Source organism: Aythya ferina, assembly GCF_964211825.1.
Source record: "Aythya ferina genome assembly, chromosome: 21".
In the NCBI taxonomy this organism is placed as follows: domain Eukaryota; kingdom Metazoa; phylum Chordata; class Aves; order Anseriformes; family Anatidae; genus Aythya; species Aythya ferina.
This window is the reverse complement of record NC_140319.1, coordinates 7,318,096-7,330,352: the sequence shown is the minus strand read 5'-3', so window position 1 is coordinate 7,330,352 and position 12,257 is coordinate 7,318,096. Positions and strand designations below refer to the sequence as shown.

The 12,257-nt window shown below is 49.9% G+C and overlaps 1 protein-coding gene across 2 annotated transcripts in view; it reads right to left on the bottom strand.

Moving 5' to 3' along the window:
• The window catches only part of MEGF6 (multiple EGF like domains 6), a 73,411-nt gene that overhangs the window by 25,726 nt on the left and 35,428 nt on the right, over positions 1-12,257 (bottom strand). For both annotated transcript variants that reach the window (XM_084495125.1, XM_084495126.1), the window contains one exon: positions 4,757-4,879. In XM_084495125.1, coding sequence (XP_084351251.1) covers positions 4,757-4,879 — 123 coding nt within the window. The remainder of the gene's footprint in view (positions 1-4,756; positions 4,880-12,257) is intronic.

The following is a 12,257-nucleotide window of genomic DNA, read 5'->3' as shown; positions in this document are numbered from 1 at the left end:
AATGGGAACCAGAAGCCCTCCCCTGCCAAGAGACGTATGGATGGGGAAGGAGCTGCTGGCATCGCGGCCTGTGCAGTGCTCGCAGGCTGTACGGTACTCATGGCACACGCACAACGAAGGGAGCAGAGCCCCGGCATCCCACCACGCTCAGCACGCAGCCACGGCAAGGCGCGGGCTGGCAGGGGTGCTCCTGCAGCTCCAGAGCTTTGCTGAGATAGGAACGAATTCGAGTTAAGGACAGGAATAACGAGGAAAAACAAATGAAATGTTAACATTGTCTTGGGTGTCGTTCCATCAAAGCGAGGGCCTTTAGCTCTGGGTCTCCTTAGTTGGCTTCTGGCAGAGGAACAGCCTGCAGACCTCGCTGCTGGCCTTGTTTTAATTATGGCTTTTTTTCTCTGTTTACAGAACCACTCTAAAAATATTTCCATTCCCAGATGCTTTTCCTAGCTTAACTTTTCTGTGACAATGCTGCCAAATCCAGTGTCATCTTGTACATCATGCAGCTTTTTGTAATTAGAGTTCAGACAGATTTTCCACAGATGATATTTCATCGTCTGCAAGAGGATCGCTGCTGCTGTCTCCTCTGCCTGCAGGGATGCGGCGTTGCTGAAAGATGTTAAACCTGAGCCTGGTCCTCCTGGGCCCAAACAGACAAAAATGTAACAAAAAAGGCACAAAAAGGGTTCCCCAGTCTCCCCTAGGACTGGGGAAAGGGCGAGTCCAGCAGCTCTGAAGGCACCCAGGCACTTTGCTGCTTTGCGAGGTGGTGCTGATGCACGACTCGGGCTCTTCCACTTTCCCATCCCTCCAATATCATCATGCCTTTCCTCCACATCCAGGTAACCTGCCACCAGAAGCAGTGAGCTAATAGCTGAAAAATAACTGCAGACAGACGTCACTACAGTTCAGCATGGCATTTGGCTTTTGCAGCTTGACACAAAACCACTGACTCCAAGGAAGGGCTGAGTAGCACCGCTGGACAAGGAGCTCGAGGTCTCTAAAATGTGCAAGTTGTCTCTATAATACATGCAGATTAAAAACCTCTAGGAAGTACAGATAATTACCCTCCTGTGCACACAGTTCAAGCCTGCACAACCCTTGATGGCATCATCCTCCTGTTCACTATAAATCGCTGCTATACTCGAGATTTCTTCACTTGCAGCACTCAATATACAGAGGGCTACACCATGTAATCCCAAACTGATTTATTCTAACCTCAGACAATTTCCAGAAACGTGTGTTAATACAGACCATCTCACTCCTCTGCAGGCCAACGAAAGCAATTGGCTCACATTAAGTTCTTTGCTTTGGACTGGAGCTCATCCCCCCGCTGAAGCTGTGGAGAAGGACCTGAAGATGTCAGCTCTCTGCCTCCTGCCCATGTGGTTCTGATAAAGAAAGAGGTAATTTCAGGACGTCCAATGACTCTTTTTGCTCTACTTCACTTTCAACAGAAATGTCTGCTCCCTTTTTCCTCTCTCTTTTGCATTAAAGTCATCAGCAACTTGCTAGAATAGGACAACAAAGACACAACAAACGAATCTTGCACCAAGCTGCAGGCTGCCCAAAGCACCGCCGATGGCTGGAGTCCCCGTGAGATGGGGAGAAGGATTTATGGAGGGGCTGCAAGCTGTCTGCAGCACCCACAAGCATGCAGTGACCCCCACGGTTCCAGGGGCAGCCAGACCCCGAGAGCAGCACAGCGAGGTCACAGCCCCCGCTCAGCTCCCGACACCCCAGCTCTGTCCTGGCCGTGGCTGCGAGCCTTTGTTCTCCTCCTGCACCACGGGAACCACTGCGAGGCTTTCTGAGCCAAGCAGCTATTTTTACAGAACCGCAGTACACTTCAGAGTAGATTGCTTTTAAAGGTGCCTAAGCAACTTCCGAATTTTTGTGCTGATCTATCCCTGCATTGTGCTGGCTGTAACCACCTGCACCACTGAGCACAAAGGTGTGAACATCTACCGAGGGCGCAAAGCCATCAAGAGAAAGCAGCAAAAGATTTTTACCTGGTTTTCAACTCTTTGACCTCTGCGGGAATAAAAGAGGCTTCGTGCTTCCCTCGCAGGCTGGGGTTAATGGAAGAGGGCTCATCACCTGCACCGGGCACACCAGCTGAGCTCCTCAGCTCCAGGGGAGCTGCATGGCATCGGGCAGTGCTGCGAGTTAACCAAGGCTTTGTGGCTTGTGTGGCGATTGGAAAACATTTAAAGAATGACAGCCGTGGTTTTATGGACTTTAACCAGAAAACTTGCGGCAACGATTCCCGTGTGCCGCCAAAATACTCTGCAAAATCCTCTCCTGCGCTGCCCGCGGGATGCAGAGGCTCTGCAGAGCAAGGGGACAGAGCGGGGAGGCTTGTTGGTGCTCTTATTCCCATCCGTTTGATTTTATTTAGTGGAAATATTTAAATTGCAATTTTTGGCTGCACCGATTCCTGCCTGCAAATTCAAGGCGATCTCAACCTGAAGCAAAACACAGCTTTTATCAGACCACAGAGCCATGTAGTGAATGACACCCAGTGCAGCTCCAGTGCTGCGCTCAGCCCTGACCCAAGAAAGGGGTTGGGGTGGTGTAAAACTGCCCCCGGCCAGCTGCAGCACTGGCGTGAGACCACCGCTGTCTGCAGCACACAGCCCAGCCTGGCAGCAGAAACCTGCCCAGCAGCAGCAGGGATGGAGCCAGCCTTACAGCTACGGGGCGTTGCGGGCACTCCAGCACTATGCTGAGCATTTGGCAGAGGAGCAACCGCAGATCGTGCGCTCTTTTCTGAGCTTTTACAAGAAAAAATGTTTACTTCCATCCCTCGGCACAACCGCCTTAATGGGCCCAGCACTGAGCCGTACTGACGGCAGGATATATATATCCGCGCACACATACATGTGTATTTCTGTCACAAAAGCGCAAAGAACAAAAGCCACCAGTCCTGAGGCAAGGAAGCCAGATTGTGGGGGCTGCTCTGTTGTTACTTTAATTTCGAAGCCGTGGTGGGCAGCGGTGCAGCTGGAGCTGGCACCCGCTCTCACCCCCTGCAGCGGCGGCACGGATCCTGCCAGCAGCACTCCCCGGGGACCTGCCCCTGGGGCTCCCCGAGCAGATCGGGTTTCACCAAGAGAGACCCCGTAATTCAGGCGGGTGCATTCCAGCGCCGAGCACGCTGTGCGCGTTATGGCAAACGCTGGCTCAGAAGTTTAATGCAAAGCAGGTTTGCAGCGCTCGGAGCCAGCGACACGGCGCGGGGATGCCCTGACACCCGGACCCCACCGGGCAGGCTCTGGCGTCACTGCCGCGTGAGCAGGTAAACCAGAAGCACAAAAACCAGGCATTTATTTTAAACACGAGGCTCCTCCTTGCTGTGTTCCCTTTTACACTTTCTTTGGAAATCGTTTCACCTTCTGGGGCTGACCCTTCTGAGAACAGCAAAGCCTCCCCAGTGGTCAATTTTTTCCCAGTTTGTCTTGTGTGTTATTCAGTGAGGCAGAGGTGACAGGATCACCGTATGCCACCAGGAGAACTACACACTACAAAGGCAATTTTTAGATGAAAGACCACACGCTTACTTGCAAACAGTTGCAACACACAGCCATAAACACAAGCTCACGTGTTCAGTGCTACAGCACTGGGAATATCTGGCTTTTTTTCTTTATTTGCAACCCTTTTCTCTTGGGTTCTTCCAGTGACATGCACGGCACTCAGTGCCTTGCACCCTAAGTGTCCGTCTCCCTGAGACTGTGAAGCACGGCCACAGAGAGAGTACAGATGCCAACAGCCTCATGTCCTTGCTGTCCTGGACATGGTGGTGCCCCTTCCCTAGATGTTTTTTTCTGCTCACATCACCGTTCCCAACTGGAGTGCACATGCTCACAGTTGTTTTCAGCAAACTTCAGAACGTGACTGCATTCTGAGCAAATCCAACAAATGGTCTTTGAAATACCATCGCCCAGGAATTCTTTCCATTTGTATGAAAATATCCCTCAAAAAAAAAAAAAAAAAAAAAAATGTGTCAAATAAAACTGTAAGGGAGAAGTGGTTTAATAAAAACAGCAGCAGATGCTGGAAGGCAGACTCTAAGCTCCACCCCGGTGTCTCTGAAACACTGCTCTGGGGCAAGAAGGCAACGATATTTCAAGAAATCAGCCCAGAAATCAGCCACAGGCCTGACCTGGCATCCAAGTTACAGCGCCTGGACATGCACTGTCCATGCGGGCTGCTGACTCACACCTCAGGGGAGCGGGTTTGGGGATTTTTGTGGCCACAGTTCCACACGTAGCCATGCTCATTTTCTGCTGTTTGTTGCACCTAATGCCTGCCATGCAGACACAGAAAGCTGGCTGAGGTAAAGACAAAGACTGACTTGAATCTCTGTGTTTAAGAGCATCTATTTTATGGATGAGTTTTGAAATTCCGTATCTGATGCACCCTGTACCGAAAGTAGATGCACCAAAGCACTGTGAGTTATTTCTCTTGAACCAGAATAGACTGAGGAACTGCAAGAAACCTAAACTGCACATGGCCATTGTGAAGAACAGGAAATATTATGAACCCAGCCAGAGAGACGTATTAAAAAAAAAACCCTACTGGAATCCTGAGAAATAAAGGAACCGGTAACCCATCACTGCCATATCAAATTTCCTGCTTGGAGGATGGATGCAAGTGCATAAGCCAACATAAACCATTTACAAAAAATTTACAGGTATGAAAAGAGATACAAAGAATTAAACATCTCCAAGAAACTGGACAGACTTTGGCTTACCAATGCAGGTCCTGCCATCTGTGTGCAGGCGAAAGCCTGGTTTGCACTCGCAGTAATAAGATCCAAGAGTATTCACACATCTGTGCTGGCAGCCCCCATTGTGAACCTGGCACTCATCAACATCTGCAGAAGAGAAGGGAAAAGGAAAAAAAAAATCAGAGAAATGGGCATGACATTATCTGAAGGCAGAATTATTTATTCTCTGTTGAGCGACTCCAGATTTGAGGAATGAATGCAAAAGGAACAAGATTGTGATTTCAATCATGTTTAATCAGCCAAGCTATTTAAGAAATTTCAAGGACAAGCATGCAATCAGAAAAAAATGCATCTTGTTTGTCAATCAGCATAAACCATCCTTCCTCTTGCTCAATTTGCAGCAGTCCCGATTCCCAGATGGAGGCACATCACCCTCTCACCAGGGTAGAGACTGACCGAGCCAACTGCTGCAACGCTTTCCAAGAGGCATTCCCTCTAGGACTATGAATTTATTAAAATCTTAATTTCCTTGCTCTTCCTCTGTTGGAGATAGGCTGAGCTAAGTCCATTTGTTACCTAAATACTGACATCAATGGTGGGAGCAAACACCTAACATTAAAGGGCTGAAGCGAGGGGCAACACGAAGCAGCAAAGTTTAACAGCTCGGCGCCTCAGCAGCAGATGCTGGGATTCTGCTGAGTCAATCTCCTCCTCTCCCAGCATAAAAACTGCCTTCTCCAGAGCTCAGCGATGTGCTGGAGGTGAGAGCACCCTGCCTCCCCCAGCAGCGCTGAGGTTTGCCCAGGCAATTCCTGCCCTGACGCCCGACATCAAGCGTGTAGGCAGCAAATTTGCCAGCTACACTCGCACAGTCACACACAAGTAACTGGTCCGTGGGGTTATATGCACGATTCTGAAAGCAGAAACTGCTAGCAGGGTGAGATGCAATGTCTGTGTGTTCTGCACTAATGCTCCCTTTCCTCTTTCATAGTTTTCATGGCTGAATGGAGAACTGAAGAGATGGTGTTTACACGACACGTGAAATGAGCTGACATGTTTCAGGATGAAAGACTGAACTTACGTGTTTTACTATCATGTTTCTCATCTCAGTACTTCCCAGAGCGTTTAACACATCTCACGTCATGTGTGCTGGGACCTCTCTTACCTGCTGCTGAAACGCAGCAGAACCTGGGCTGTGCAGCGAGGAGCCACGCTCTGTATTGCTCTGTCTTTAGGGATGAGAAAGCAAATTAACACCTGCATCAAGTCTATGATTAGCAAGGGTTTTATGATAACACATTCAGGTTAAGAACACAATGAAGTCCAGTTTGACCCCAAATTATTTGCACTAGAATGCAAAGGTGAGAATCCCAACCAGAGCTCCTCACCCCCCTCCCCAGCTCTGCGCAGCTCCGTGACCAGAAAACCAAGGCACGGCTCCTACAAGAAATCCACTTGGCCAATAAAACTTTGCATGTCTATTTCTATTGTTAAAACTACATGCCCTTGAACAAAAGACAGTCTCTGTGCCAGAAAAGCCTTCTGCCAAATGCTGAGCAATCTTTCAAGAGTTGAAATGGGAACAAGCCCACAAGTTCTTGATAAAAAAAAATCCTATTATATTTTATTATCACAGCCCCAAAACCGAGGAGGTGGACAGCAGTTGGTTAGAGAGAGATTAATTCCTGTTTCACAGACCTTGAATTGCCCTTAAATACTAGGAATAATGTCCAGAGCTGAGAAGAAATTTACAAATCCGTGGAGCTCCAAGCTGCACAGTGCTAAGATGCATATCAAAAGCTTGTCAGAGGCAATCTCAAGTTCCTGAGACGTAAGATTCCTCCATCTGGCTATAATTAGAAATAATGGCAATGTATGTGGTTGTAGCCGTGCAGCTCCTTAATTCCTGCCATGCGGGTGTGCGTGTGTACACATATACATGTGCACTGCTTCTCAAACCAGAGGGGATCAAAGTTCTCCAGGCAGATGGAGGAACCAGATCACATTCACAAGAGCAGCCGAAAAGCCAGCCACCGATTCCTTTTTCCATGGAGAGAAAACCTGAGTAGCTTTGGGTCTGTTAACATTTCTGTGCACTTTCTGCACAGAGCAGTCTCCGGAGGCTGCTAAGTATCGAGCACAAAGCTCTTTCAATCCAGCCTCTTTGGTCCACAGGTGACATTTCTTAACAATGTCATAGCAATACACAGAGTTCAGAAACGAAGTAAAGGGACTGGGATGGCAACTGACAAAAGGAATGAGATTAGCAACTCACAGGTCTGCAACTCACAGAGGACATTCAGGGTAAGGGCATATCTTGCTCGAGTTTATTCAGGGCACTTTAAACAACACAAAAAAACATTACTGAAGCTAAACCAGAACTGAGACTCTTGCTCAAGGATGCAGCTCTTCGAAACTGTGCTGCCGAAGAGCAATTTGAATTTGCCATAACCAAACCCCACATTTTCAGTACTGAAGGTGTCATCCTGCAAGTACAAAGCTCCCTGCCTGACAGCACCTGGCTGCTCTTTGCACTCTCTTTGCCTGCTGAGGTATCCCTCATCCCTCCCAAACCCACCTCTTTACTGGTCAGAGCCTCCCCGCTCGCACTGAGCTCCCTGGAGCTTTTCGAGCGGTACGTGATGGAAGGATTAACACAATTAGCGCAGGAGCAGGATTTCTGTGTGCATGGCTGGTAGGTGTCCCAGGTGCAGGAATTAAAGCGGGTGAGGGATGCTGGTTCCTGCAGTGCCCCAGAGCTCCTGGATGGACAGACGGACAGACAGACAGACCTGTGCATGAAGCAGGCACAGCCGCCTCTGGCACAGTGCAGCAGGTTAAGCAAGAGGATTCGTACAGCTCTGTGCCAAGCAAAAGGACGAGCACGTATTTGTCAATGAGAGTTACTAACGAGATAAAGAAACATTTCCCCAGTGAATCACAGCAGGGCGTTGCCTCTAGCTGTGTCTTTGCAAGCAAGAGGTGCAAAAACCTGCTCAGACCTCGCCCCGGCCCTGCGGCTGCGTTTTGGGGCTCCTCGCTCCTTCCTCCCCACAGGCAGCAGCTCTGGGGACACCCAGGGTGTCCGAAACCACAGGAAAAGAATTGCAACCTTGACTGGAGCCATTGCTGAAATTTTACGCTAATTACCACCAGGTTATTTGCCAAACGAAATTAAGCTAGCAGCAAACACACCAGGGTGGGGAGGGAGTGGGAAGCCAGGAGGGGAAGGTGGTGGCTGCTCCACTGCGTGCTTGGGAGCCACACGGGAACAACACAGCCGGTTGTCTCCTCTGAGCACCTTTCAACTGAAGGCTTTGCACTGCTTAGGGCACCTAGGAAGCCCCGAGCAGAAAAGGAGGACAAGGGAAACAGAGGAAACCTGAGGAAATGGAGCCTGTTTGAAGAATGAGTAGACACAAGCAGTTATTGCGAGTTATTGTGAGCTATTATTATTCCCAGAAATCACAGAAGCGTATCTTGAGTAAAAGCAACACTGCAAATTCTGTTCTGTGGGAAGTATTAAGCACTCGTTTTGTTGGGGACCAACATTTTTTGTTCTAAATTTACTCAAGAACGGGAAAACTGGGGGTTGGGAAGTTTTTATATGGAGTAATAAAATTATTTAAAGGACTGAATTTAAAGGACTGTTCTACCACTGCCCTTCAACTTAATCTAAAACCACAGAGTTTTACTGTCAGAACAAGTTACCGATGTGTTGAATACACTTCTTACTTTCACCCCATTACTCGTGCTCAGCAATTAGACATCTCCTCTCTGAACGTCTGCTCTCCTCTTGTGCTTTTCACACCCTGTGCTCGCACAGCGCCGTGCCCATGCTGCCCCTGCCCCTCGCCTCCACCCTGCCCTCGCTCTGCCTCCATCCCATGGCAGCAGCACCACAGCCACCTCATATAACCAGGCACGTCCCAGTTTTCCTGCTGGAGTTTCTCATCTCCTTCTACTCTGAGATTTTTGGAGGTATAAGGCATGGTTGTGGGCCAGAAACCTCCAGCCCCTCACACCCCTGTCGGGAGGGCAGCGATGCTGTCCCCTAAATGTCAGGCTTGTGTCTTCAGGATCAGCACCGCAGTGCGTGCAGGTAGGAGGGCGCAGCAGGAGAAGCTGACGGAGCTGCAGCGAGCCACCAAGTGCTGCCTTGGAGCACGTCCTGGCAGCGAGGACTGGCAAAAGGATGCGAGGCTCCGCACGATGCAGTCTGTGACATGCCGAGGTGATTTTCCTATTGGAGAGCTGACAAAATCTGGTTGAAATTAGCGTGCCAAGGAGGGAAAATGAGAAGCACGCGGGCTTCTCCTCCACACGGGCACTGGGCAGGCTGCAGAGCACTGAGCACTGCCAAAATCCACGGAGGCAGACCCAAAAACTAAAATCAGCGAGAACCTGGAGCGGGACTTGGCATGTGGGGTAGGAAACAGGAGCTCATGCTGTCATCTGCACAGGCACAAGGCTCACCAGATCAGCAGTGGATGCTCTCACCACCCTCTCCTCTAGCAGAAAGGATCCTTCCCACCTCAAGCAGCAGCCACACCAGCCAACAAGGGTCATGCCGCAGCCTAACTGAGGGTAGGCAAGAAGAAAAAAACACAAAACCAAAAAAACACAAAACCAAAAAAGTCCAAGACCAACAAAAGCAGAGGGTGTGATGAGGAGGCTGCGGTGACATGCACTATGACCACGCACGGGCCTTTCAGGAAGAAATACTGAGATTTATCTCAAACAAGAACTCTGTCAGAGGAAGGAAAGTGGCAACAGCAGCCCTGCAAATTACTGAGTGTTTTGTGTAGCTGCAGTTTATCTCCTCTGAGAGGCTGAGGAGAAGGAGAGGAATCCCAGCTGTAAGCAGACAGCAGATAGGCTCGAGGGTTTGCTCGATCTGGCTAACCAGGCTCTAACCTTATGGCAATTAGCCTGGATTACCGAGCTGGGCTGCAGGGAAAAGGTTAATTAAAATCCGTGGAGATGAGCACGTGTGGGATTCAGCTCCTTTATCTTTTCAGTACCAGTTCGTTAAAGCTATTTCAGCAGTTTTAAGGAACCAAGAGGACGGAAGGAGACGACCCCAGCTGGGTTCTGGGGTGCCCCACAGTGTGGCATGGCCGAGGGGCTGGGAGCACAGCCCCATGCCAGGATGTGTCGGAGTGAAAAAAAAACCTGCATTATTTCACCTCTTCCTTGTACTGCATGAATCCAGCATGAACTTGTACTGCACGGTCCCCACAAATAACCTGCAGACACCGGAGCTCCTGTTTCTTCACACACTTTGGCTGGCCAAAATGTTTCCACAGCCTCAGCCTTGTTGTAAGGCAGCCTTGGGAAAGCCCTCAGGGCTCGCACAGCTCCAGGGCATTACGCCAGGCTTGCTTCCCTTCCACAGCAGCCTCCCCTAGGCAGGCAGGAGGAGCTCGTGGCTCTTTCTGCACACACCTCTGCCATCCCCGGCAGCAGCGAGTTTCCAAGGGTGGTGTGGTAGCAGATGCACTGATAACAGCCCGATGCATTCCCAATCATCTAAGGACGTGGAAACAGGTCTGGGAGCTATTTTGCCTCAACCACAGGCTTTGTCCTCAGCTCACCTTTCTTTGCCTGCAGGCGCCACAGCTGGGAGCGTCGCCCCACTGCTGCTGCTGAGCCTTGCCACATTTCTCTCTCCCGATGGCACCGATAACCGCACAGTGCTCCGAGCGCAGAGGAGGCACACGTAACGACAAGCAGGCAGCTGCCTCTTGACTTGCCGCTGCAATCATCCTCTCAAACTTTCCTTCGCAGCTTTACTTCATCCCATTTCTCCATGCGGGATGTCATTTTGAATGGAAAACCAACCTGCGCACAAGCACCTCAGTGCAGGTGCTGAGCTGGCAGCTGCCCGGCTGACGAACGCACAGGGCACCCGTAAGGAGCCCACGGCTGATGGAAACCCTGCAGTCAAAGAGAAGCACAAAGCTGTGCCATGTGCTGCTTCCTGACACATTAGAGGGTCACGGAGAGAGCATCAAGGTGCCAGGTCTGCTCCACTGTGAGGATTTAATGCAAGTCCTCAGCAGAGAACAACAGGCTCTCCTTTAAAGGTTAGCTGTGTGAGGATGTAATCCATAGCACCACAATGAGGCACCCTACAGGAACACAAGCAGCAAACGGAGCACTGTTTGTACACAGAATAGGTTTGAAAACACTCAAGGCCTCAGCGATATGCACACCACTATTACACAGAACACCTCTTCGTTCACCGTTAGTACAACAGCGACGTACAATGCCATGCACCCACGGCAGCTCCTTGCACTTGCTTTGCTTTTGCAACTGTCTGACAATGAAACCACGTCTGTGTACAGGCAAACACTGCCAGGACTGGCAAACGGGGCTGCTGTCCAGGTAAACCAGCGCCTGCTGCTTCAAAAATCACACGACCAAAATGTCGAATGCAACCTGTCCAAGAGGCCTCACCGCATGCCCCCGAGGACTGCTGGGTGCAGAGCCGCCAGCTCTGCTCAGTGACTGTACTGTGCTGGGGCTCCATGCCTTGGATCAGCCACGTGCACAAGGCTCCGAGGTCAGCTGAGCTCAGTGCTGGCTGAAGACAGCAGCACCGGTGGTCCTGGGAGATCTGAAGCCAAAAAACCCCACTCTGCATGTCGCGTGTCTGTGGCTGGCAGGGAAAGGCTCGCCCTGCCAGAGCAGGCAATCAAGACATTTACCCGCAGCAGTCCTCTCCCCTCCACCTGGTGGCTTTGTCAGATTCAGAGGAAAGGTGTTTCATGCTGCAACATGTCAAAAATCCACTTTTCAGAGAGGGAAAGAGAGAAAGATGTTTTTCCTTGTTTCTTGCTGCTGTTGTTCTCAGCTAGGTGGGACCGAAGATGATGGGATGGGATGGGTTGGGTTTGTTTTGTTTTGTAATCTGCCCCTACTTTGTAAACTGTGCAGGGATATTAGACATACCTCCTTGGAAGAAAGGCTTATTTAGATTATCTGCCAGATTTTTTCTTGCAAATGTCTGGACACTCATCTTTTTCTGATGATTTAAAAACAAACAAACAAACAAAAAACAGGCTGCTGGAAAAGGGAGCTTAGAGATCACACACTTTGCAGTAGATGTTGTTTTCTTCCCCCAGGTTCAGAGAACTTAACCCTGGGAAGAACAGCCAAAAGGTCTGGGCCAAGGCTTTTTGCTCTTCCACTTGCCTGCTTTAAATGACATTCCTCCTGACCACGAGAAAAATACCGCAGCCTTGCCAGACTGAAAGGCACCCCCCACAAAAGCTGGGATAGACGCACAAGTGTGCATGGAGCTGCAGATCTGTGGAGCCCAGATCAGTAGGGTGAGGGGAATTAGGGTCAGGATCAGGGAAGTGGAGGCTGGAAGTTTATGCTCCAGACAAAGGTTGATCTCATGAGCTTGTCCTGGAGAAATCGTATGAGCTAATGTAGTTGGATGGAGACATCAAATGCAGTTGGAGTTTGAGATAATCAGCTGATCTACGAATAACAAAACAGTAACTCACCCCGC